The 23285-nt window shown below is 37.6% G+C and overlaps 1 protein-coding gene across 3 annotated transcripts in view; it reads left to right on the forward strand.

Annotated features, from left to right (window-relative positions):
• Positions 1 to 23285, forward strand: part of ANKRD31 (ankyrin repeat domain 31) — a 164339-nt gene that overhangs the window by 88660 nt on the left and 52394 nt on the right. For 2 of the 3 annotated variants that reach the window (XM_040450693.1, XM_040450703.1), the window contains 7 exons: positions 1723 to 1775; positions 2945 to 4424; positions 5061 to 5225; positions 9372 to 9554; positions 10602 to 10744; positions 19111 to 19273; positions 21197 to 21312. In XM_040450693.1, coding sequence (XP_040306627.1) covers positions 1723 to 1775; positions 2945 to 4424; positions 5061 to 5225; positions 9372 to 9554; positions 10602 to 10744; positions 19111 to 19273; positions 21197 to 21312 — 2303 coding nt within the window. The remainder of the gene's footprint in view (positions 1 to 1722; positions 1776 to 2944; positions 4425 to 5060; positions 5226 to 9371; positions 9555 to 10601; positions 10745 to 19110; positions 19274 to 21196; positions 21313 to 23285) is intronic. The other variant, XM_040450700.1, reaches the window with a different exon arrangement.

The following is a 23285-nucleotide window of genomic DNA, read 5'->3' on the forward strand; positions in this document are numbered from 1 at the left end:
GAAGCTGGGCTGTGTTATCATGCTTTAGTAGGTGGTTTGAATATTTCTTGTTTGAAGTTTTGAAGTCTGTCATTAATTATTAGCTGACTTATCAATATAAATGAAAAAACTAGTTGAGAGTTTCTGTTTTTAAATTTGAGTTGAATAGCTTTTAGTTATGGGAATGATGGATAAAAAAACCTCCCTCATGCAATAATATTTGGTGGTTTTCTTAGAGTAGAATACATCTTCTTTGGTATAGGACAGGAGTTCATTCTTAGTAACTTTATAGCCTGAGGTATATTAACACTCAGTTTTCTCATCTGTAAATTTGGGCTTCTAATACCTGCTCCTCTACTTAGATACCTGTGGGATTGTTACTGTGAGGATTAGAGTTGATGTATGTAAGATGCTTCAGTACAGTACCTTACATATGACAGAAGCTAGGAATAACAGAGTGAAAAAAATTACAGCTACATCACCAACATTCACCACCTCAGAATTGATACCTGTATAGATTTTTTTGTTAAATTGGTTATACTAGAGCATATAGACTCTTGAAACTGAGAGGAGATTAAAGCCCCTTTCTAGCTTCCAGATTCTCTTAGGAACCATGCCCAAAATGGTGGTTCCTGTGAAATATTTTCTTGCTGTCTTATCCAACAATTCTGTAAGATAGGGACGATTACTACCTTCATTTTATGGAACTGAGGCAGAGATATTAAGAAACTTACCCAGGGTCACCCAGCTGCTAAGCAAATGAGTAAAGATAGAAACTCAGGAGTAGCCTCCAGAGACTGTGCTCCAAGCCTGTTTGCTTCATTGAAGGACCTCCTATGAACCTACTGTCTTCTGTATGAGGTGAGTAGGTGAATGCCAGGCCTCATTATGCTCGTTGTAAGTTGATTGCTATCATGAAAATTATTCCCAAGAAATAAAATATTCTTTTTTCCAGTTACATCCCTGTTAAAATATTTTTATTTTATTTATATTTTTATATATATATATATTTATATATATATATTTCTAGTTCCTAGTGTATTTAAAGAATTTTAAATTGTTTACATATCACACCTAAGACGTTCATTCATTATTCCTTCTTCTATTAGATAATGATTGAATACCTCCTATATACAAGGCACTGTTTCTAGGCTTTTGTCTTTTGAGGCCAAATGTATATATAGGTAACTAATTCCACCTCTAGGATTTAAAAGAGACACTAAAGTACTTTTATTATCAACCTAGGTATATTTTATTAAGCCATCTTTTTTTTTTTCTTATGCATTCTCAAGACTGGCCTTTTCTATGCATGTATGTTTCATTTTTAAGAGAACAAAGCATTCAGACTAGAACCTTATTAAGCAGACATATTAGGAAATGATAATCCAGTTAATTATGAAATAATTTTTTGCTATATAAAAGTAGTTTGCTGACAGCTCCATATCTGTATATATCTATGGGAAATATAGAAATAGTTCATTGCCCGTCTTTGTTGTTATTTTGTTGGGGCCATATTGCTTTTCGTACAGAAATATTTTCAGCTTTCTCAAGATAGTATGGGGTTTCTAATAAATATGAAAGATATTAGTTATAGGAATGTTATATGTGCCAATTTGAATGGAAAATGTTTGCATAATTTCACTTATCCTCTGGTTTTCTCATGGCAAAGGACTTGTGGGTTTTAGAAGTCTAGAGTCTGACTACAGGGGGCTGTTTTCTTTGATTTTCTCTTTTTGTTTACAGCTCAAAAGAACAGCACTGACCTATCAGACATAGAGGATGTACACCAGCACAAGGTATAGCGCTGTTTAGCAGTAAACATTTTTATAGATTGCACACGCTACCCATTTTATAGATTATCAGAGTGGAAAGAAAGATGGCTAAAGCATTCATCAGGAACAGTGACTTCACCTTGCTTTTAAGAAACTTTGGAATAGTTACGTGAGAATCAGTGTTCTGGGCTGTTATTCAGGAAGCAGTTGAGTAAAGGTAGCATATTTTGGCACACTGATGTGTCAATAGCCATTTCCTTTTTCCTCCTCTTCATGGAGCCATGGGGTTTATCATCCATGTCAAATTTCTTCTGGCCAGAGATGTCAACCCATTCCTTCAAACTTTATACTGTGGGCCATTACTCTTCATTTGGGGCTTGGTTTGTGGTGACTGAGAGGAAGCAGTGTCCCTGTTTTAATCTTAGCAGGCCACAACAGTTTTTTCATGCAGATTGGTTTGGGAGCCTATCTGCCTTCTTGGGTTTTGTTTTGTTTTGTTTGTTTTTTGGGGTTTTTTTGGTTGGTTCGTTGGTTGGTTTTTATTTTTATTTTTATTTTTTTTTGAGAGAGAAGGAGAGAATGCCAGCAGGGGAGATGGGCAAAGGAAGAGAGAATCTTAAGCAGTCTCCACACTCAGCATGGGATCAACATGGGGCTCAGTCCCACAACCCTGGAATCATGACCTCAGCCGAAATCAGGAGTCTAATACTCAACCGACTGAGCCACCCAGGCTATCTTCATGTTTTTAAATCCCTTCTTTTCCTGCCCTACCTATAGTCTGTCAGATACTAAATGAAAAAACTCTCAATTCTAGCTCTATCTGTATAACAATTGGGAGAGGAGAATATTTATAAAGCATTTTCATTTGGTTATGTTTAAAGCCTATAAAAATTAAGTAGATTAAATTTTGAATTATGCCTAATAAGAGGAACAGTGCTGAATACTGGCAAAAACAAAATGTGAACCAAAAAATATGGATTAGTACACATAATGAGTCTTAATCTACTACATTTCCCTTTTTCTGTTAATCCTTTTTTGAAATACGACCTTGTATATATATGCCATCAGGTGCTGTGTTTAGATCAAATCATAAAATTGAATGGCATAATGATTTCATTTATAACAATTCTGAGTTAATTGAATATAGAGCTACAGCGGAAAATTAAAGCTAACTATATGTTTTCTTTCTTTAGAAACCAAAATTCAGTTCTAAAAATCTCATTGGGTTTGTTTGTGATGAAAATTCCAACAGACAGAAATCAGAAGATGTAAAAGTTGATAAAGGAAGCAAAGAAGGTTTATTTATAAATAAAGATGTATATGAACATTACCGAAGAGATTCCAAAGACACAAAATTTGGTAAATCCATGCATAAGCAATCAGCTCTTAACCAAATACACTCTATTAGAGGACTCAGAAAAGACAGTCTCCAGGATATCAAAGGTCCTAGCACAAATGTGTCTAAAGCCAGAGGAAGAAGAAACACATGGCATAAAAGAACTCAAGTGGATGATGCAAAACAAGAACACATTCCAAGAAAGACAGTCGCTGTTTCTTCTTCCAGAAGAATAAATAGATTGGTTACTGGTCAACAAGATATTCTCCAAGGCTTTGCTGACCTTCCAGAACAGTCACATAAACTTTTTAGCCTAGCTCCATCAAGCCTGAAAAATGGATTAGGTAGTAGTATGGAGGCTTGTTCAGTTCTCAAAGAGACACATATCCACAGCCTGGATTTATCAGATAATCAGGAAACAAAATGCTTGGAATCCACTCATGGAGCTGAAGCTGTTTTTTTCTCAGGACTTTCCTTACAGAAAGAAATCAAGTTACCACTTGTTACTACACAGCAGCAGCCTGACACTCACCAAGAACAACAGCACATTAGCCTTTCTCATGAAAATAGTAACTTGGGTCAAAAAGGTGAGAACCTTAATGAGTGGGAGAATTCTTTCGCATCCTTTATAAAGGAAAATCTTAGTGATGATGATGATTGCTATATCTCTGAGAAGACTATAACACCTAAAAAAGTGGTATGTTCTACGGGTTGCACAAACCACTATAATTGTGAAAAGAATATAACAAATAGAGAAGAAATGGATTTTCAACAGGTTTTCCCTTCTGAAGACTGTATTTCACAGGAAAATAAGTTAAAAGCTTGCAGTCTAACCATATTTCCACAACAGGAAGCTGTTGATTTTTCTGAGTCAGATAATACAATAGGTCCTGAACAACATGTTGCAAATTACGGACGATGCACATATGAAACTTCTTTTGATCATTCACATGGCAGTCCAGAGCTTTGTCCAGGAACATTTTCAACACAGGGAACTTCAAAGTTGACTAGTCATGTGGAGCTATTCAAAAGGCCTCAAGATCCTTTAATGGATCAAACAGATACGCGTACTGTGGAAAAGGTAAATGAGGGAGAAGACGCTAAAAGGGATTACAACGATGAAAGTCAAAAACCAAGTTCTTCCAAAGGGCCTTTGTCTGCAGTTGTTAATTCTCATGTAATAGAAACAACTACAGTTGAAAAAAGGAAACAAGATATTCCAGAGAACAAAACCATACATAATACAATTTTTTATTCTGCCGACAATATTAATAAGGAATTGACCAATGTCTCACAACTTAGACAAAAAGAAGAGAAAGAAATTTCTCATATACCAGGTATTAATAATATTTCTTGATTAGTACACATTTCCAATAGATTTACTTATTTGATAGAAATTTCTAACTGAATTCCACTCATCTTATGCCCAAACTGACCAGAATCAGGACATGTAGAGTATAATTTAGGGATACTATTAATTAAGTAATATTGTTGACTTGAAAATCAAACTATTATCATCAAAGATTGTTGATAATTGATGTTTATAGAAGTTAATAATTTATAGAAGTTTCTATAGCAGGAAATCGTTAGCTCATTTGATTTCAGTGGTTCACTGTATTCCTGTAAGTATTGTATCCAGCACACTTTGTTATATAAAGGTATACTTTTTTAAGAATTTATTTTTAAGTAATTTCTGTCCTCAACCTGGGGCTCAAATTCATAACCCTGAGATCAAGAGTCACATACTCTATTGACTGAGCCAGCCAGGCACCCCTAAAAACATTTTTTAAGACTTTCATTCCCTTAAAACACACACACACACACACACACACACACACACACACACACACACACACACACACCCACCCCAGTCCAGGTAGGAACAGAAACTTGGAACAGTTATGTGACCAGACTCTTTTCTAATCATGTAGCTAGTAAGGAGAACTGTATGTTGCAAAATGTTTGGTTTGCAGGTGAGAAATTAACTAATATCAATGGAGATGAAAACTCTGTGAGAAACAGTGAGAAAAAAGAAAAAACAGATTCTGAAATTCAAATGTCTACTGGTATCCAGAAACACAAAAAAGTCCGGAATTTGAGAAAAAGACAAAATTTTTTGAAAGCTACCTGCAGCCAAGGTTTGTATTTCTATCTTGTCTAGGTAAAAGTTGACATGATCAATCCCAGCAATCCACTCTACTTCAGAGAATTGCTAAACTTTCACATTTACGGTTGATTTTTTTTCTCATTCACTAGGTTGTAAGATTACTTCAGCTATATTTATCAGATGGTTTTACTATAAAGTGCCACTTGAGAATCCATTAGTCTTCAGATACATTCTTGTCATATTTCTGCCTAAGACTTTTAACTTGAAATGTTAGAGGAGGTAAAATAAACAGACAGCAATGATATTGAGTGGGGGCAGCACATCTGAACTGTGCCAGATCACTTAACAGCTTCCAGAGAGCCCTTTCAGCATAAGGGAAATTAAAGAGTAGCCACTGGTTTTCATTTTGTCAGATGAATGAACTGTGTGTGCTTGGCAATATAGACAAGCTAACTCTCTTTTGATGGTCCTTGGAGATAAGGCTGTGGTGAACAATAGGCTGAGCCAAGCCACTTCAGGTTAAATATTAAACACTGAAAAGTTCATTTGTCTATTGTTTCTTAAGAGGTAGGAAGGACACTGGATTAGGCATTCTCTGAGAACCTTGTCCCATTGTCCCTCTCTTGTGTAATCTAAAGACCTTATACATCCCTCCTGTGGTGGGTTGAATAGTGGTCCTCCAAAACATGTCCATGTCTTAATCCCTGGACATCCCTCCTGTGGTGGGTTGAATAGTGGTCCTCCAAAACATGTCCATGTCTTAATCCCTGGAACCTGTGATATTATTTTATATAGAGGTGAATATTCTCTTATTTAGAAAAAGAATCTCTGCAGATATAATTAAGGATCTTGAGCTTCCAGAGAGTAAAGAATAGATCACATACAAAGTAACTGAAAGCTGAGTATTTAATAGCATTATACTTTATTAATAAATAATATTATTGGGGTGGCTGGATGGCTCAGTTGGTTAAGCCTCCGACTCCTGTTTACAGATCAGGTAACTCTTGATCTCATGGTTCGTGGGTTCGAGACCTGTGTCGGGCTCTGCACTGACAGCACGAGCTTGCTTGGGATTTTCTCTCTCCTGTTCTCTTTGACCCTCCCCTACTCACTCTCAAAAAACCAACTCACAAACTAAAAATAAATCTTAATACCATGTATTCAATATTATATTTTTAATAATTATTAATATTTATTAATTTATTAATAAAGTATAATGCTATTAAAAAGTACTCAGTATTAACAACAGTTGACTTTATGAAGTTTTTTTACAAGTTTAAATTGAGTCCTCTTTGTTTCCTTTCTAGTTTTTTTTTCCAGATTTTATTTTAAAATTTTAGTTACATGGTGTAGAAATTTATGATGACAATAACTTTGAAGAATTTTAGAGTTTTTGCCCCAAAATGTTTATTATGTGCCTACCTCCTTTGCTATAACACAAAGAACAAGGTGAGAAGATTTGGACCATTCACAGTAACAATGACTGGGAGAGATTTTTCAGTTCAAACTTGAAAACTGCAGGTCTGCCATTTTGGGTATTTCATAATTTTAAAATATGTTCTCTATATATGTATATAAAATATTGAATATATATAATAGACATAAAATGTCTTTATTGTTCCAGTAAAGAATTCCTGAGTGCAAATTTCTTCTTCTTTTTTTTAATGTTTATTTTTGAGAGAGAGAGAGAACATGAGCAGGGGAGGGGCAGAGAGAGAGGGAGACCCAGAATCTGAAGCAGGCTCCAGGTTCTGAGCTGTCAGCACAAAGTCCGACGCAGGGCTCAGAACCACGAATCTTGAGATCGTGACCTGCACCGAAGTCAGACACTTAACTGACTGAGCCACCCAGGCACCCCACTGAGCACAAATTTCTGAAGAGCAATATGATTTTGTCTGGACGTCAGTGGAAGATAGCCATGAGGCTGTTACTATTACTGTGATTCATATAATCAAAGAATCCTCTTGCTGCCATTTAGGAAATGGAGCAGGGAGAGGGTCTTAAGGTTTAAAGCAATGGTTTGCAAACCTTATCCTGCATCAAAATCACCTGAAAAGCTTATTAAAATACATATTGCTGGACTCTAGCCTCAAAACATCTGATTTATTAGGTGTGTTCTCTCTTAGTATATAACAAATTCACAAACTTAGTTTAAAACAACACACATTTTTCAACCTCATAGTTGCTGCAGGTCAGGAATTGGGTATGGCTTAAGCAGGTCTTCTGCTCAGTTTATTTTATAGGCTACAAACAAGCTGTTGGCCAAGACAGGTCTCATCTGATGTCTCAACAAGGGAAGGAGCCATTTTCAAGCTCATGTGGTGGTTGTCAGAATTCAGTTCCTTGAGGGTTGTGGCCAGTTTGTGGTCATCCTCAGTTTCTTCCTTCATGAGTTTTTCCAGCATGTCCACTTGGTTCATCAAAACATGCAAGTTGAAGGTGATAGAGCAAATTTGCTAGCAAGACAGAAAATGTTAGTCTCTTGTAGCCTAATGAAGGGAATGAAATATACCCTTGATATTGAGGTCTTCTATTGGTTAGAAGCAAATTATTCAAGAGGAAGGGATTATCCAAGGCCATAAATACCAGGAGATGGGGATCATTAGAAGTTTTGTGTTTGTTTTGTTTTTAAGTTAATTTATTTTGAAAGAGAGCACATGCGCAGGCAGGGGAGGGGCAGAGAGGGAGAGAGGGAATCCCAAACAGGCTCAGTGTCTCAACCTTGAGATCACGACCTGAGCAGAAATCAAGAGTCTGACACTCAACTGGCTGAGCCACCCAAGCTCCCCAGGAGTTATCTTAAAGTCTGCCCTCTACCGTAGGCTTTTGGAGTGGGCTGGAGAATTTGCATTTTGAACACATTTCCCAGGTCATACTGATAACTGCTAATCTGGGACTACATTTGAGAACTACTGGTATAATGAATATCCTTTCTGTTTCATCACTCTAAACCTCAACTTTGCCTTATGTCTCACTCTGAAGCTTCTCTGATACAATTTCTACAGAAAATAACCTCCAGTTACCTGGCTTGGGGATGGGGACCTTGGTAAGAGGAATGGTTGCCAGACACTACAGGATTAGGGAAGGGAACTTGGATTCCCAACTTTTCTATATATGGTGTTTTGTTTTTTGTTTTTTTTTTTTTCAGTCAATCTCTGCACTTCTAGCCCAGTTGCATGCACCCTGCCTTCCATGGTATTTGATGTCCTCAAGTGCTGGGTTTCAGGTGGACTCTCTTTCTCTATAATTCTTTTTGCAGCCATTTGGGTTGAGTCATTTCCCTCAGTCTACCAAGTCAGTTAACTCTTCTCTGTCACTAATTTTCTGATTCCCAAAAAGTTGTTGACGCCTCTGTCCTCCATTGTTTCCTCTTCTTTTGTCCTTATATGGTATTTAAAAAAACGTTTTACCATCATTTTAACATGGTTTAGGGAAGAAATTAAGAAGGAAATATGATTCTTTTGTTTTGTTGTTGTTGGTTTGTGTGTTTTCGCTCCAACTTAGGTCTTTCTAACTTGTGCAAAGAAAAGACTTTTAAAAATCTTTGGGGACACCTGCGTGAATCAGTCAGTTAAGTGTCTGACTCCTGACTCTGGCTCAGGTCATGATCTCATGGTTCTTGGGGTTAGAGCCCTGCATCAGGCTCTGCTCTGACAGTGCAAAGCCTGCTTGGGATTCTCTCTCCCTCCCTCTCTCTACCCCTCCCCTGCTCATGCACACACACACCCTCTTTCTCTCTCAAAAATAAATAAATATATTTTAAAATCTTTGGATAATGATATTGTACTACATGCTTTATGGAAGAAAAACCAGTCAATAGGCCATAATTAGGTTTTTGGCATCTTTTGTGATCAGAAAGACACTCACTGAGATAGAGAATAGAGGAGTTTTATAAAATCACAATTTGTTTTAAGAAAAATGTTATCCATTATTACAGGACTACTGAGAATGAGAGGAGTGTAGAACTGTAGTAAGTTTGTTTTAATCTTATTGAGTGACTGAGTAACTGTTAGAATGAATGCAAAGTAATGTGCTTAGATGCTCTACAATTTCTCCACAAGTTACATTTTAAAACAGTAATAGCGATGATATCGATGTATGCTTTGTATAGTGTACCCTACTTAGGATATTTTAAGGAAGTTGCTCTGTATTTTCTAAGCTCCTTTGTAATAATCAGCATTTGGCAGAAAAGAAGCCTCAGTTTTGCTTGGCAAATTTTCAGAAATGAAAACAGCTGGAATCAATAAGAGGCATTCCAGAAGGGAAAGCCGGCTTCATTTGGCTGCCACAAGAGGAAATTTGTCTCTGGTGAAGGCTCTAATAGAATCCGGAGCAGATGTGAATGTAAAAGATAATGCAGGTTTGGATTCTTTAAATTTTAATTGTCTTTATCACTTGAACTCACTGAACTACACATTTCATCCCCCCTCCCAATTTTGATCCTGGCTGCTAACTTTGAACTTTCTTTTTTATAATATATTATTTAGTTGAATAGTTAAATTTATCTTGGTTTTCTCTAGTTGCTAAAATAACCTCCTCTGAAGCAGTTTCTAACATACATATGGGAGCATTCAGAGGGAGTATACAGAATGGGGAGTAAGGGGAGCTTTATTTAGGCCTTTTCCTTAGAGACCTTAATACTGTTCTCTCACTTTGGAGAGAATGCCAATTTTCTCCCATTTCCCTGTCCCTTCTCTTTCCCCTCTCTTTACATAGTTCCTTTTGTCTCTCTTTGTTAATTTTAATTTTAAGCCTCCATTTTTAAATTGATCTTCTAACATTTTGCTCAAGCACAAACATCGTGTGAGGAATTAACAGAGGGATAAACTCAGAGGGTGACTTCAAGAATCATATATCATTTTAAAGACATAAGTGACAATGCAGTGATACAAATGAGAAATTCAGACATGATCGTACTCTATTTTAATATCTGAGGTGAAAAAATTTAGTCCCATTATATTTTATGTTCTCTGAGTCTTTTCTTTGACCCTTGTATCAAGAAATACTTTTTCCCGAGATCAATTTGTTGACAAAAATGAAACACATTTTTTTAAGTTTTGAGAGAGAGAGAGCTGGAGGGGCAGAGAGAGAGGGAGAATGAAAAGGAGAGAGAGAATTCCATGCAAGGGCTTGGATGTATGGCTCAAACGAACGTTGAAATCATGACCTGAGCCAAAACAAAGAGTCAGATGCTTAACTGACTGAGCCACCCAAGCGCCCCCAAAATGAAACACATTTTAAGGTCACGGTTTTCAGTATAATTTCTTGTCTGATGCTTAGTGTATACATTTGAATCAATATAGATACTAATTACATTAGTGCAAATAAACTTAAGAATGGAGATATTACATGGATGTTGATTTTTAAGCAGTAGCTTGTTTGGCTTTTTCTTTTTTCCTTTTTTTAGGTTGGACACCACTCCATGAGTCATCTAGTAAGAGATCTAATGATATAATTGTAGAGTTGTTAAAAGCTGGTGCTAATGTTAATTGTGAAAATCTAGGTGGGATTCTGCCCTTACATGATGTTGCCTCCAGCAGTCATTTAAAGGTACAGTGCACATCAGATTGCATTCCTATTACTTTTCCTTAGAAAAGTGAATGAAGAAAATGAAGATATTTTAAACTGAGCACTAAAGTGATTCCTTAAATGATTTTTAAAACTACTTAAAATTATAAATGAAAATAAGATATTGTGTATAGATTGGAAAAATCATATTTCCTAATGAATCATTTTTACATTGTCTCTGTTCATAGAATTCACATGAGTCAGAATAAAATGAAAGGGCTCAGGGTAAACATAGGTTATAAATTTAATACGTTTCATGTTTAGTTGTCGTAAATGATTGGCTCTTGTGCATAAGAGCCTAATTATAGTGATGATATATGTTGACAGACTTTAACTCAAAATTTCTCAGTGGGTTTGAGGTTTCAAAAAAATGGGTACAAATGAATGTTGCTTGTTCCTGAGGATTTGTTGTGTATTTTTCTCCTTTGTTTCTCTTAATCACACAGCCATCACAAGAAAAAATTACTAAGGTAATTACTTCAGTAACACTGAATCTCACATCTATACCTTAAAATTCCTAAGATTTTTAGAATCATCTTTGTTTGACAAATCTGAGAAGACTTCTGTTGTTATCAATAGGCAGTACAGGTTTCAGGAAAAATCACTGACTTTGGAAAACAGTTAAGGAAACCACTATGAATAACAGTATTAAAACCAAGGTTCATGTAAAAAGTACCTTGAACGTCTCACTAACACCAATTTATCTGTCCCTAGATATTTTTAAGAGCCTGCTGATTTTTTTGTTAATTTCATGAAAGCATATTCCCACTTTATTCAGTTTAAAGGTAGTCATGTAAAGGAATACTATGGAATTTATGATTTCCAGAGATAAGAGATATAAACTAATGTTTAAGAATAATACCAGATGGGTGGGCTAATGTCCAGAGTGGCTTCTTTTGACCAAAGAAGCCCTTTGGTCTCTAAGGTAAAGTCTCAAGGTTATGTAGTCATGAAGTGGAAGAAAGGAAGCAGGAAAGAGTCATTAGATCGATGAACTTACTGGTTATATGTACAGGAAAAGGCCACTTAAAGTGAAACCACTTAAATAAGGGCCAAACTTTCATAGTAGGAAAATCAGGTTTTTAGACATTATCCTGAAAAATAGAATATAAAACAAAGAAAATAAGGAGGTCCCCAGTACCACCCCTATATTTTAGAATTTATTAGAAGGACTTCTAGAGCTCAGCATTCAGTGGTGCTCATAGCTAAGATTTCGTACAGCATCGTTGTAAGGATATGCAGCAGACAGGACTTAGCTCATGGGCCGTAGTTTGCTATTGCTCGACCTTATGTTAAGGCCGTATAGACAAAGTTTGCATTTAGACTAACCTTCCACATCAGTACTGCCTTTATTTTAAAGAGAAATGTTCTATTTGAAAGAAGGAGGTGGTCTTTTTAAAGATATTTTGATTTCTTTGACTCTGGTATATTGCCAGAATCTTTCCGCACATCTTCCTTCATTTCCCCTCTGTGTGGCAGTTCTTTGATCAGTGGCTCATTTTATTTCTAATTTCCTCCCCTTTGTCCCTATTTCTTTATCTTGAGATAGAATATTGATAAATTAGAAAGATTAAAAAGAGAGCAGGGGAGGTAAATATATGGTATTAGAGACCTAATCAGTATCAATTCTATATCCTATAAAGCTAATTCTTATATTTTATTTTTTTATTCTTGCATTACTGCATGAAAAGTTACTCAACAGCCTATTTTTTCCAAGTTTTAAATTCTTTTTAAATCTTCATTTCTGCTTTAAGTTATTTTCCAAAATGGTCCTGTATTTCACCTTGTGAAATGAAGAGGAAAAGGAGAGTGAGAGAAAAAGATACAAAGTGGGTGAGGATGGACATCCATTTTCGTACCAGAAAAATTAGGAGGGACAAGATATGCCCTCCCCTCTTAACAACTACAAAGTGAAAAATTATATAAAATGGCAGTTTTGAGACATTGTACAACATGCAGCACAGGACATTCTTCTCCTTTAGAGAAGGGAAGCAAATCCTATGGTTGCCCTACCATATGGACTAGGTGTCTCCAGGCAGAAACATAGGAAGAGAGAAAACAAACAGCGCTATGGTCTCAAGTTCAGAAGATAGAATTTGGAGTTTAAAAGTCTCCAACAGCTAGAATTTATGGGGCAAAATACCAGAGAGAAAGGATCTGCACAGAGAACTTTCCAGAAATTTGAAGGAAACCACCTTGATTCTTGGCTGATCTACAAATATGTTTAAGAAAACCATGTAAGGTTAGGCAAAGAGGTAGCAGGAAGGATTGTCAGAATCATCGCTGGAGCTTACAGGGGGCTGAGTAGTTTATGTTTGCACCAGCCAGAATGGTAGGAAGTCATAAAACATGGAAACATCAAATAGGTATTTCTTGCATAGTTGAGTCAAATTAGTCCTTTCTCTGGATTCACCTTAAAATTTAAAAGAAAATATGGGGCACCTGGGTAGCTCGATCAGTTAAGCGTCTGACTTCAGCTCAGGTCATGATTTCACAGTTCATGGGTTTGAGCCCTGGGTCGGGCTCTGCTGACAACTCAGAGCCTGGAGCCTGCCTCAGATTATGTGTCTCGTGCTTTCTCTGCCCCTCGCCTGCCCATGCTTGGTCCTTCTCTGTCTTTCAAAAATAAATAAATGTAAATTTTTTCTAATGTTTTAAAGAAAGTATCGAAAAGATCCTACTGATTCCAATAACCTAAATGTATCCCAGAACAAAGCCTAACAACATCTAAAGGAATACAGTAAAATTCAGCATTCAGCAATATAAAAATCACAATGTCTATCAACCAGTTCAAAAAAAATTGTTTAAATAAAAGAGTATAAAATATTACCTATAAGCAGGCATAAAAATGATCATGCAAAACAGACCCAGAAATGACATAGATAATAAAATTAGCAGAAAAGGATGTTAAACAAATATTATAATTACATACTGTACGTGGTAGGCAGAATTCTAAGATGGTCCTGAAAATTCTCACTCACTGACCTATATACATTGTGTATAATCCCCTCCCTTTGAGTGTGAGTGGGCCCAACCTAATGAGGTAAATCCTTTAAAAGAAGGAAAGCATCAAAGCGAACCATATGGCAAGGATCTGCAGCTAGCTTTTAGAAGCTGAGAGCAGTCCCTAATCCACAGCCAAGAAGAATACAGGAAGCTTAGTCATAAACTTTCAAGGAAGTGAATTATGCCAAAAAACTAGTGAGCTTGGAAAAGGACCCTAAACCTTAGGTGACTATCACAGTCTATGCTGACACTTTGATTTCAGCATGGTGAAGAATCTGAGCAGACAACCCAGCCATACCACGCTCAGATTTCTGACCTACAGAACTGTGAGATTATAAATTTGTATTATTGTAAGCTATCAGATTTGTAGTAATTTGTTATGCAGTAATAGGAAACTAATACACTCTGTTATGTTTAAGACGGTGGAGAAAAACAGAAACAGGATGAGAATAGAAATGGAAGGTGTAAATAAGACTCGGACTATGAGAGATGAAAATAAAACATGTGAAATGAAACATTCACCAAATGGCTTGGTTAACAGCATATAAATACTAAAAAGGAAGTGCGTTGGATTTGAAGATAAAACATTAGAAATTATACAGAATAAAGGGAGAAGAAAGACTGAAAAAACAAAGACAAAATAAGAAAACATCAGTGACCTGTAGGGCAATATCAAGTTATATTATACATATCTATATCTATATCTATATAGATATATCTATATAGACATAGATATATGTATACCTATATATCTATAGACATATACTCCCAGATATATGTCTGTCTGTCTATCTATCTATCTATATGCAAGCTTAATCCTAAAGGAGGGGGCTGATCAGAAAAAAATATTTGGACAATAAAGACCAAACTATCCAAATGTGATGAAAACAGTAAATCCACAGAACCAAAAATCTTACCAACTTGCCAGTAAAGGAAAAATGAAGAAAACTGTACCAACATATACCATAATAAGATTGCTGAGAACCAGTGAAAAAGGGAGAAACAGAAAGTTTGGGAAAAAAACATGTATATAGGAACAAATAGAATGGTAGCCAACCTCTCATCAGAAATTTTACAAGCCACTAGATAAAGGAGCAACATCTTTAAAAAGTACTACAAGGGGCAGTGAACTTGTTAACCTAGAATTCTGTACTTAGCAAAAAATCTTTCAAAAGTAAAGGTGATGTTGGCAAAGATGGGGAAAAATTGGACCTCTCATACATTGCGGGTGGTAATGTAAAATGGTGATGCTGCTGTAGAAAACAGTCTGGCAGTTCCTTCAAAAAGTTAAACCAAGTTGCCATATAATGTAGCAAATCACTCCCAGCTATATAGCCTAGGAAACTGAAAACATATGTTCACACAGAAATTTGTATATGATTGTCCATAGCACTATTTTCCAAATAACCAAAAAGTAGAAACAACCCAAATGTCCATCAGTGGATGAGTGTATAAACAAAATGTGGTATACATCAATAAGATATTATTAAGCCATAAAAAAAGAAGTACTGATACATGCTACCACATGGATGAACCTGAAAACATTATGCTAAATGAAAGAAGATGGATACAAAAGCCACGTATATTTTATTAATATGAAATGTCCACAATAAGCAAATCCATACAGGCAGAGAGTAGATTAGTGATTCCCAGGGGCTATGAAGAAGAGGAAATGAGGAAAAAAGATACACCATGAAAACAATAATCAAAAGAATGAGTGACTCTGGAAGCTTAAGACAAAGTAGATTTCAGAGCAAGGAATATTGTCAAGGATAAAGAGGGACATTGCATAAGTATAAGGGGAATATTTGACCAAGAAGGCATAGCACTTCTGAAATTGGGTGCACACAGTAATGAGTTTCAAAATAAATGAAGTAAAAGCAGAATTGAAATGGGAAATAGGGGTACCTGGGTGGTTCAGTTGGTTGAGCATCCAACTTTGGCTCAGGTCATGATCTCACGGTTCGTGAGTTCGAGCCCTGCATCGGGCTCTGAGCTGACAGCTCAGAGATGGAACCTGCTTCAGATTCTGTGTCTCCTCTCTCAGTCCCTCCCTCTCTCCCTCTCTCTCTCTCTTTCTCTCTCATATGTAAATTTTTTTAAAAAAGAAATGGGAAATCCACTATCATAGCTGGCAATTGCAATTCTTCTCTTAGGAAATTCTTCTCTTATACAAATACACACCAAGAGACACACTTCTTTTTTGCCTCACCCGAATTGATGAGGTGATCTGCAAGACTGAAGGGCTGGGAGAGGCTGGGGACATAGCAGCAAAGGCTTAGAACTCACCAGCTTCTGTGATGCTGCTAACTGCTCCACAGTTGTTCCAACTAACCAGTTTGTGGACTCCAGGAAGCCTACCTACAGGTTGTTGGAGATGCCTCACCTGTAGAACTCCCCACGTAGCTCCTTGAATCTTCCTGATGCTCTGCACACCTCACCCACATACCCCTTCTATTACCCTACTCTGTGGCCAGCTGTCTCTGTGCACTCTCGTGGGCAGCAAAAGTAAGCCTTTGCAGACTTGCTAGTAATCCAACACAGAAAGTTCAATTCTGTAGGATTTCAGGGGACATTTTAGAGAACCCCCCCCTTGGAAAAACAAACAAAAGCCAATTGGCCTGGCTTCATGGAATCAATAGAAGGCATACAGTTTTAAGAACTCCCTCCAAGAGAAAACAAGAAATGTGCAGCAAATACATCTATAGAAAAAAATCTAAGAAAGCCTCAGAATCCTGAGATGGACTGACTGGTGAAGATGTCTCTTTCAAAGCTGGTTAGGGAAGATTAGAGGATGTGACTGTCTCTTCAGATGTGAAGATGGCAATGCAAGACTTCAAGGAACGTTAACAAATCAGGAAAACATGGCTCCAAGAAGGGAACACAATAATTTTCCAGTAACTGACCCCAAAGAAATGGAAATCTATGAATTGTCTGGCAAAGAACTTAAAATAATGGTATTAAAGAAGCCCAGCAGTCTACAAGACAACTCAGTAAAATCGGGAAAGTAATACATGAACAAAACTAGAGGTCCAACAGAGAGACAGAAATCTTAAAAAAGAACCTTATGTTTACATAAAGATATATACTCAAATGTTCACAGTGGCTTTATTCATAATAGCCAGAAACTGGAAGGAACCCAAATGTCTCTCAACTGATAAATAAATAGATGGATACACAGATACATCATTAAAAGGAACAAACTATTTTTTCTTAGAAACATCTTTACTACAAGTGTCCTTTAATACCACATACATTGCAAATGATATGTAATTTCCATTCCCTGAAGTAACACTCTTATCATCATACCTATCAAGTAGCATTCTTAGAAACATCTTCATTACAGGTGTTCCTGAACACGTCTGTCTGCGTGGCAGAATAGGTGTAACTTCCATTCATTGTTATAACACTGTTCCCATACCAGCTAGCAAGTAGCCAGATGAAACCATCGATACAGCAATATGGATGACTCTCAGAAACATCATGCTAACTTAAGCCACACACAAAGAAGACTGTATACTGTATGATTCCATTCATATGAAATACTACAAAAGGGAAAATTTATAGTGATTGAACCAGATTGCTGAGTGCCAAGGGCCAAAGGGAGGTGGGAAAAGATTGACTGCAGAGAGCCATAATAAATTTTTTTATGATGATGGAATGTTTCTAAGTCATGGTTGTCGTCGTGATTACCCTAGTAAAGCGGATTAAAAAAAAAAAAAAAAAGTTAAGCAAGGGGCCTACTTCTTGGTCACCTAATTTTTGTCAAGCTCTTTGTTCCTCAGGTCCACCCTATCTTATTGCCTGGAGCTCTCTGTTAGCCATTCCTGTTTAGTGCCTTGTGACCCTGTAGCTGTTCTTTTAGGCATTACTGAAAAATAGCTGTTCAGGGTCCCATTCCAATGAGCTGAGTTCTCTGTTTCCTCAGAACTAATATATTAAATGAATCCATGTTAATACATTAAAGGTCAAGGCCTGAGAGGAAGGCCTCATCCTAACACACAGAAGAGTCATTATTTATATGGCATAATTTTTAACTCTAGAAAAGCTTCCTTTGTTAAAAAACAAAACAAAACAAGCTTCCTCTATCCCCCATATAGTAGTGGAAAAAGGGTATAAGGAATATGTATTTTTAAATAATTCCACAGGTGACTTTACTGATCACTCAGGCTTAGAAACTACTGGATTGAGGTACTGCTCACCCCTTCTTGTAAAAACAAAACAAAATGCCTTTACTCAGACGGGACTGCTTTCATTAAAGACCCACTAGTATAAGATATTTGACAAGGGCTCACATTTAGTTCTCAAAGGTGATAAAAATGAGGTTCAAATGGTAAATAAACTTCTTCAAGGACAGTTAGTAAGTAGCAGGAGTGAGTTCTATATGCTTGACTTGAGAACAAATGTGTTTTCTTTTATGCTATGCTAACCCTGGGCTGATGGAACAAATGAGGGGCTGTCCTTGTCATCTTCACTGGCCCATCTGCTCCTAAGTATCTCTGCTTCTCCATACCTGGACATAAGGAGAAAGAGAAAAGCCACTGACACATAGTATGTCTCTATTTTTAACAAAATCCTGGCCATCTTTTCCTGATCAGGTTTTTCAATGATTTGAATCGCTTTCCTCACGCAGATGGACTCATTGGCTATTGCTCACTAACTGAGTTATACTATAAACTAAGTAGTAACATCTTTAACTTTGGTCATTCACTAATTTCTAATATGCAACAACTTTGAGTTATTCAACTTTATATTCTAATATAAATGACTTTGTAAACTTACAAATTCATTTATATTAGAAATCACCCTCCACCCAATGTCACAAGCTCTTTGACCTCAGTTTCCTCTTCCCTAAAATGATGGGGTTGGAGTAGATTCTAAGTTGCCTTTTACCTTTAACATGTAAGTTAGTTAGGACGCATAATAGACGTGCATAGACATTATTAGGAGGGTTATGGATTCTCATGCTAGCTCATAAAATTTCTTAAACAAGTAACATACCTAAAATATAGTAATGCAGGTTGGAGGAAGACAAAGAGCTCTGTTAACGAGACAGAGTAAATCTTGCACCTCATTTTATCTATATTTGCTTCTTAACTGCCCTGAAGGCTGCATATCTGGTACTTTCATGTCATCATGTTTGGTTCTCCTGTGAGGACAGATCAGGCCAAATCAGTGGATCAGTTTACAGTTGTCATATCAAATTTAATCAAAAATTTTCTTGACCAGAGTTTGCCAGCTTTTTTGATAGCTTTTTATACTTTGATAACTTTTAATGGTGGTGTCTTAAAATGAAAGCAGAAAGGTGTCTATAGAGATAACCTTGGGAAAATATCTTCTAGGCAGCTGAGATTCTACTACAACATGGAGCAAACCCAAATCAGAAGAATCAAAAGCAGAATACTGCTTTGAATGAAGCAGATGATGAAAAAACAAAAAAGCTGCTGAAATCTTATGATGCTGTTGAGACTGATAATAGAGATGAAAGTAATGCCACAGTCACTGGTATGTGTGGAAGTATTGCCTGCTCTTTTATACAAGTGCATGCCTCTGCTTAGAAAAATAAAATCTTCAGATTTATAGTGTAAATTGTTTCATGACTGGGGTAGATGTTTTATATGTTTATTAAACTCTTGAAAAGCATTGTTTTTAGAAATTAGCATTTCCACATTTGGTTTAATTTATATACCATATGATCCTGTTGGTTTGGAATTATGTGTTGAAATGGAGCCCATATTATTCATTAAACCATTATTAATCTCTAACATTGGGTCTGAGATAGAGATGTAATTGAATCCACACAGATTAGCTTACTTGTAGAGGGGCTGAAAAAGGTTGACATTATACTCAGTCTTTGGAAGTAAGATTCCATTACTTCAAAATTTGTAATGGTACATGTGAAAGTTGGACTGATGCCAACTTTTTAAGAATCTCATGTTCTGATGCCAGAATATGAATTTGTTAAGGAAATATACATGTATACATATGTGTATGTGTGAATATAGTGTAAAGAATATTTCAAGGGAATGTACAGCCAGGCAAAATTTTATGAACCATTTTTTAGAAATAGTTTGCATTTAGGGGCGCCTGGGTGGCGCAGTCGGTTAAGCGTCCGACTTCAGCCAGGTCACGATCTCGCGGTCCGTGAGTTCGAGCCCCGCGTCAGGCTCTGGGCTGATGGCTCAGAGCCTGGAGCCTGTTTCTGATTCTGTGTCTCCCTCTCTCTCTGCCCCTCCCCCATTCATGCTCTGTCTCTCTCTGTCCCAAAAATAAATAAACGTTGAAAAAAAAATTTTAAAAAAAGAAATAGTTTGCATTTAAATAATATAATGAACTATCTACAAGAATTAGGCATTCAGTGAACACTAATTTAGATATCATACATTTGTTGAGCACCTGCTATGCAAACTATGTACTTGCGCTTGAGGAAGTTCCAGTCTTGTGTGGAGATCAACCAGAAGACATAAAACAGTTAAACACAATTTATTAAATGTTGAGAAGAATGAATTGTTCTTCCTTTTCTGTCCTGCTTGACTCATACAAGAAACCCAGGAACATATCTGCCCTTTCTTCCAGTGAGGCAGAAAGATTGGGAAAAGAACCCCTGTCACATTTCTCCCAGCCTATACTATCCTTAACAATTGTTGATTTTCAAGAGAGGAATCATACTACTGTTACGATTGGTCAGAGCCAAGGATAATCATTGTCTCATATTTTACAAGTGAGCTAGATCACATGTAGGTCAAGGTCAACACTGATACAAGGTTTCCTCTTTTCATTACCTGCTACCATATGGTAAATATATAGGGTCAGAGCCTTTCTTAGAGCCCTAGCCATGTATCTCTCCCTCTCCACAGCCGTGTTTGGAGTTATCGGGCACTCTGTTATGAAATGCTGTATCAGTTCCCACTTGTCTGTTGTTTCTTGTGTGTACATTTCCTTGGTCAGGTACCGTAAAGGGATGAGGGACATAGGGGAACAATAGTTATATGAAGAAAGGGAATCCAGAATGGGAAAGGATCAGAGACAATGAATCATAGACGTAGTGGTTTAAGAGCACGGATTTTGGAGTCAGATCCGATTTCAATGCTAGCTATGTGACATTAAGAAAACTTCCTCAATCCCTCTAAGCTTCACTCTCCTCTTCTGTAAAATGGATAGAATAAACTACCTGGCTTACAGGGCTTGTATGAAGATTAAATAAGATGGCTCACGAAGAGTTTGACATCTAGCGTGTGATAAGTATTCAGTAAATGTTAGCTGTAATTAAGCAATTGAGAATAAACAATGAGATGCTGACCCAAATTAAGATATTTTAGTAATTGTAGACTTAATTTATTCTTTCCATTCCTGTCACCATTAAAATTGATAAAATGAAGCTAAATTTTTACACATTCTTATTATATTTTCTAATTTTAATTTTTAAAGTCAAAATTCCTGCTGCCCGACCAAAAAGACATAAACAGTGTTTTAGTGACGAATGCAAAAGTGTTGATCCACCTTTTCTTGCACACAGAGAAAAAACAAGAGAAAGCCATCCTGTGGTGAGTGAAGTTGAAATCCTTTAAATTTTCAGCTTAGAAAATGCCATTCTTTGGGCTAGTCAGTCATTAACTGTTGGCAGTACTCTTTCCATTTTAAGAATGCACAGGTTGAAAATATTTTTTGTCACAAGAAAATAAGATAGCTAATTGAACAAAATGAGCCAAGAAAATATGTTGTATAGTTAACTCACTTATCTGCACTGAATACAGAATATGGATTAGCTGCTATTGTTTACACCTAGGTTGGGTTCTTTAGCTACTTCTAGTCCCATGGACCCTGCCACTATCATAGTGTGTCTTCACCCATCCACTCCCAAAAAATGTCGAGATTCATAGTGGGTAAAAAAGACCCTGGACTCCAGACAGAAAAGAGGAAAGCAACCTGGGTTAGCCAATCTGGATATTGCATGGTTTATAGTGGTAGTGTTTGCTGTATCTGAAACTCCTCATATAAAAATATATTTTTACAAAAATAACATAGTATTTGCTCAATAAAAAATATGTTGGCAGACGAGAGGCCCACGAAAGAGGGTAGGAAGGGCGGCGAGGCGGTGTGCGCTCCACGGACCGGCGGGAGGGAGCCGGGGCGGAGGGGCGGCTCGCCGGCCAAGCAGAGCCCCCGAGTCTGGCTTGCAAAAAGCGGAGGGGCCTGACGGACTGTGTTCCGACAGCAAGCACGACTTAGCGTCTGGGAGGTCAGAAGTTAACAGCTCTGCTCAGAAAGCAGGAAGGCTGGAGGACAAAGGGAAGGAGAGCTGCTGAGCCCCCGGACGACAGAGCTCAGTTTGGTGGGGAACAAAGGCGCTCGCCAGCACCATCTCCCCCGCCCATCCCCCAGCCAAAATCCCAAAGAGAACCAGTTCCTGCCAGGGAACTTGCTCGCTCTGGCTCTGCGCAGCAAACACCCAACTCTGCGCTTCTGCGGAGCCAAACCTCCGGCAGCGGATCTGACTCCCTCCTGCTGCCACAGGGCCCCTCCTGAAGTGGATCACCTAAGGAGAAGCGAGCTAAGCCTGCCCCTCCTGCCCCTGTGCACCTTGCCTACCCACCCCAGCTAAGACGCCAGATCCCCAGCATCACAAGCCTGGCAGTGTGCAAGTAGCCCAGACGGGCCACCCCACCCCACAGTGAATCCCGCCCCTAGGAGAGGGGAAGAGAAGGCACGCACCAGTCTGACTGTGGCCCCAACGATGGGCTGGGGGCAGACATCAGGTCTGACTGCGGCTCCGCCCACCAACTCCAGTTATACACCACAGCACAGGGGAAGTGCCCTGCAGGTCCTCACCACGCCAGGGACTATCCAAAATGACCAAGCGGAAGAATTCCCCTCAGAAGAATCTCCAGGAAATAACAACAGCTAATGAGCTGATCAAAAAGGATTTAAATAATATAACAGAAAGTGAATTTAGAATAATAGTCATAAAATTAATCGCTGGGCTTGAAAACAGTATAGCTGACAGCAGAGAATCTCTTGCTACAGAGATCAAGGGACTAAGGAACAGTCATGAGGAGCTGAAAAACGCTTTCAACGAAATGCATAACAAAATGGAAACCACCACGGCTCGGATTGAAGAGGCAGAGGAGAGAATAGGTGAACTAGAAGATAAAGTTATGGAAAAAGAGGAAGCTGAGAAAAAGAGAGATAAAAAAATCCAGGAGTATGAGGGGAAAATTAGAGAACTAAGTGATACACTAAAAGAAATAATATACGCATAATTGGTATCCCAGAGGAGGAAGAGAGAGGGAAAGGTGCTGAAGGGGTACTCGAAGAAATAATAGCTGAGAACTTCCCTGAAGTGGGGAAGGAAAAAGGCATTGAAATCCAAGAGGCACAGAGAACTCCCTTCAGACGTAACTTGAATCGATCTTCTGCACGACATATCATAGTGAAACTGGCAAAATACAAGGATAAAGAGAAAATTCTGAAAGCAGCAAGGGGTAAACGTGCCCTCACATATAAAGGGAGACCTATA

This window comes from Herpailurus yagouaroundi, unplaced genomic scaffold (assembly GCF_014898765.1).
Source record: "Herpailurus yagouaroundi ecotype Mexico unplaced genomic scaffold, PumYag 29, whole genome shotgun sequence".
Taxonomy (NCBI): domain Eukaryota; kingdom Metazoa; phylum Chordata; class Mammalia; order Carnivora; family Felidae; genus Herpailurus; species Herpailurus yagouaroundi.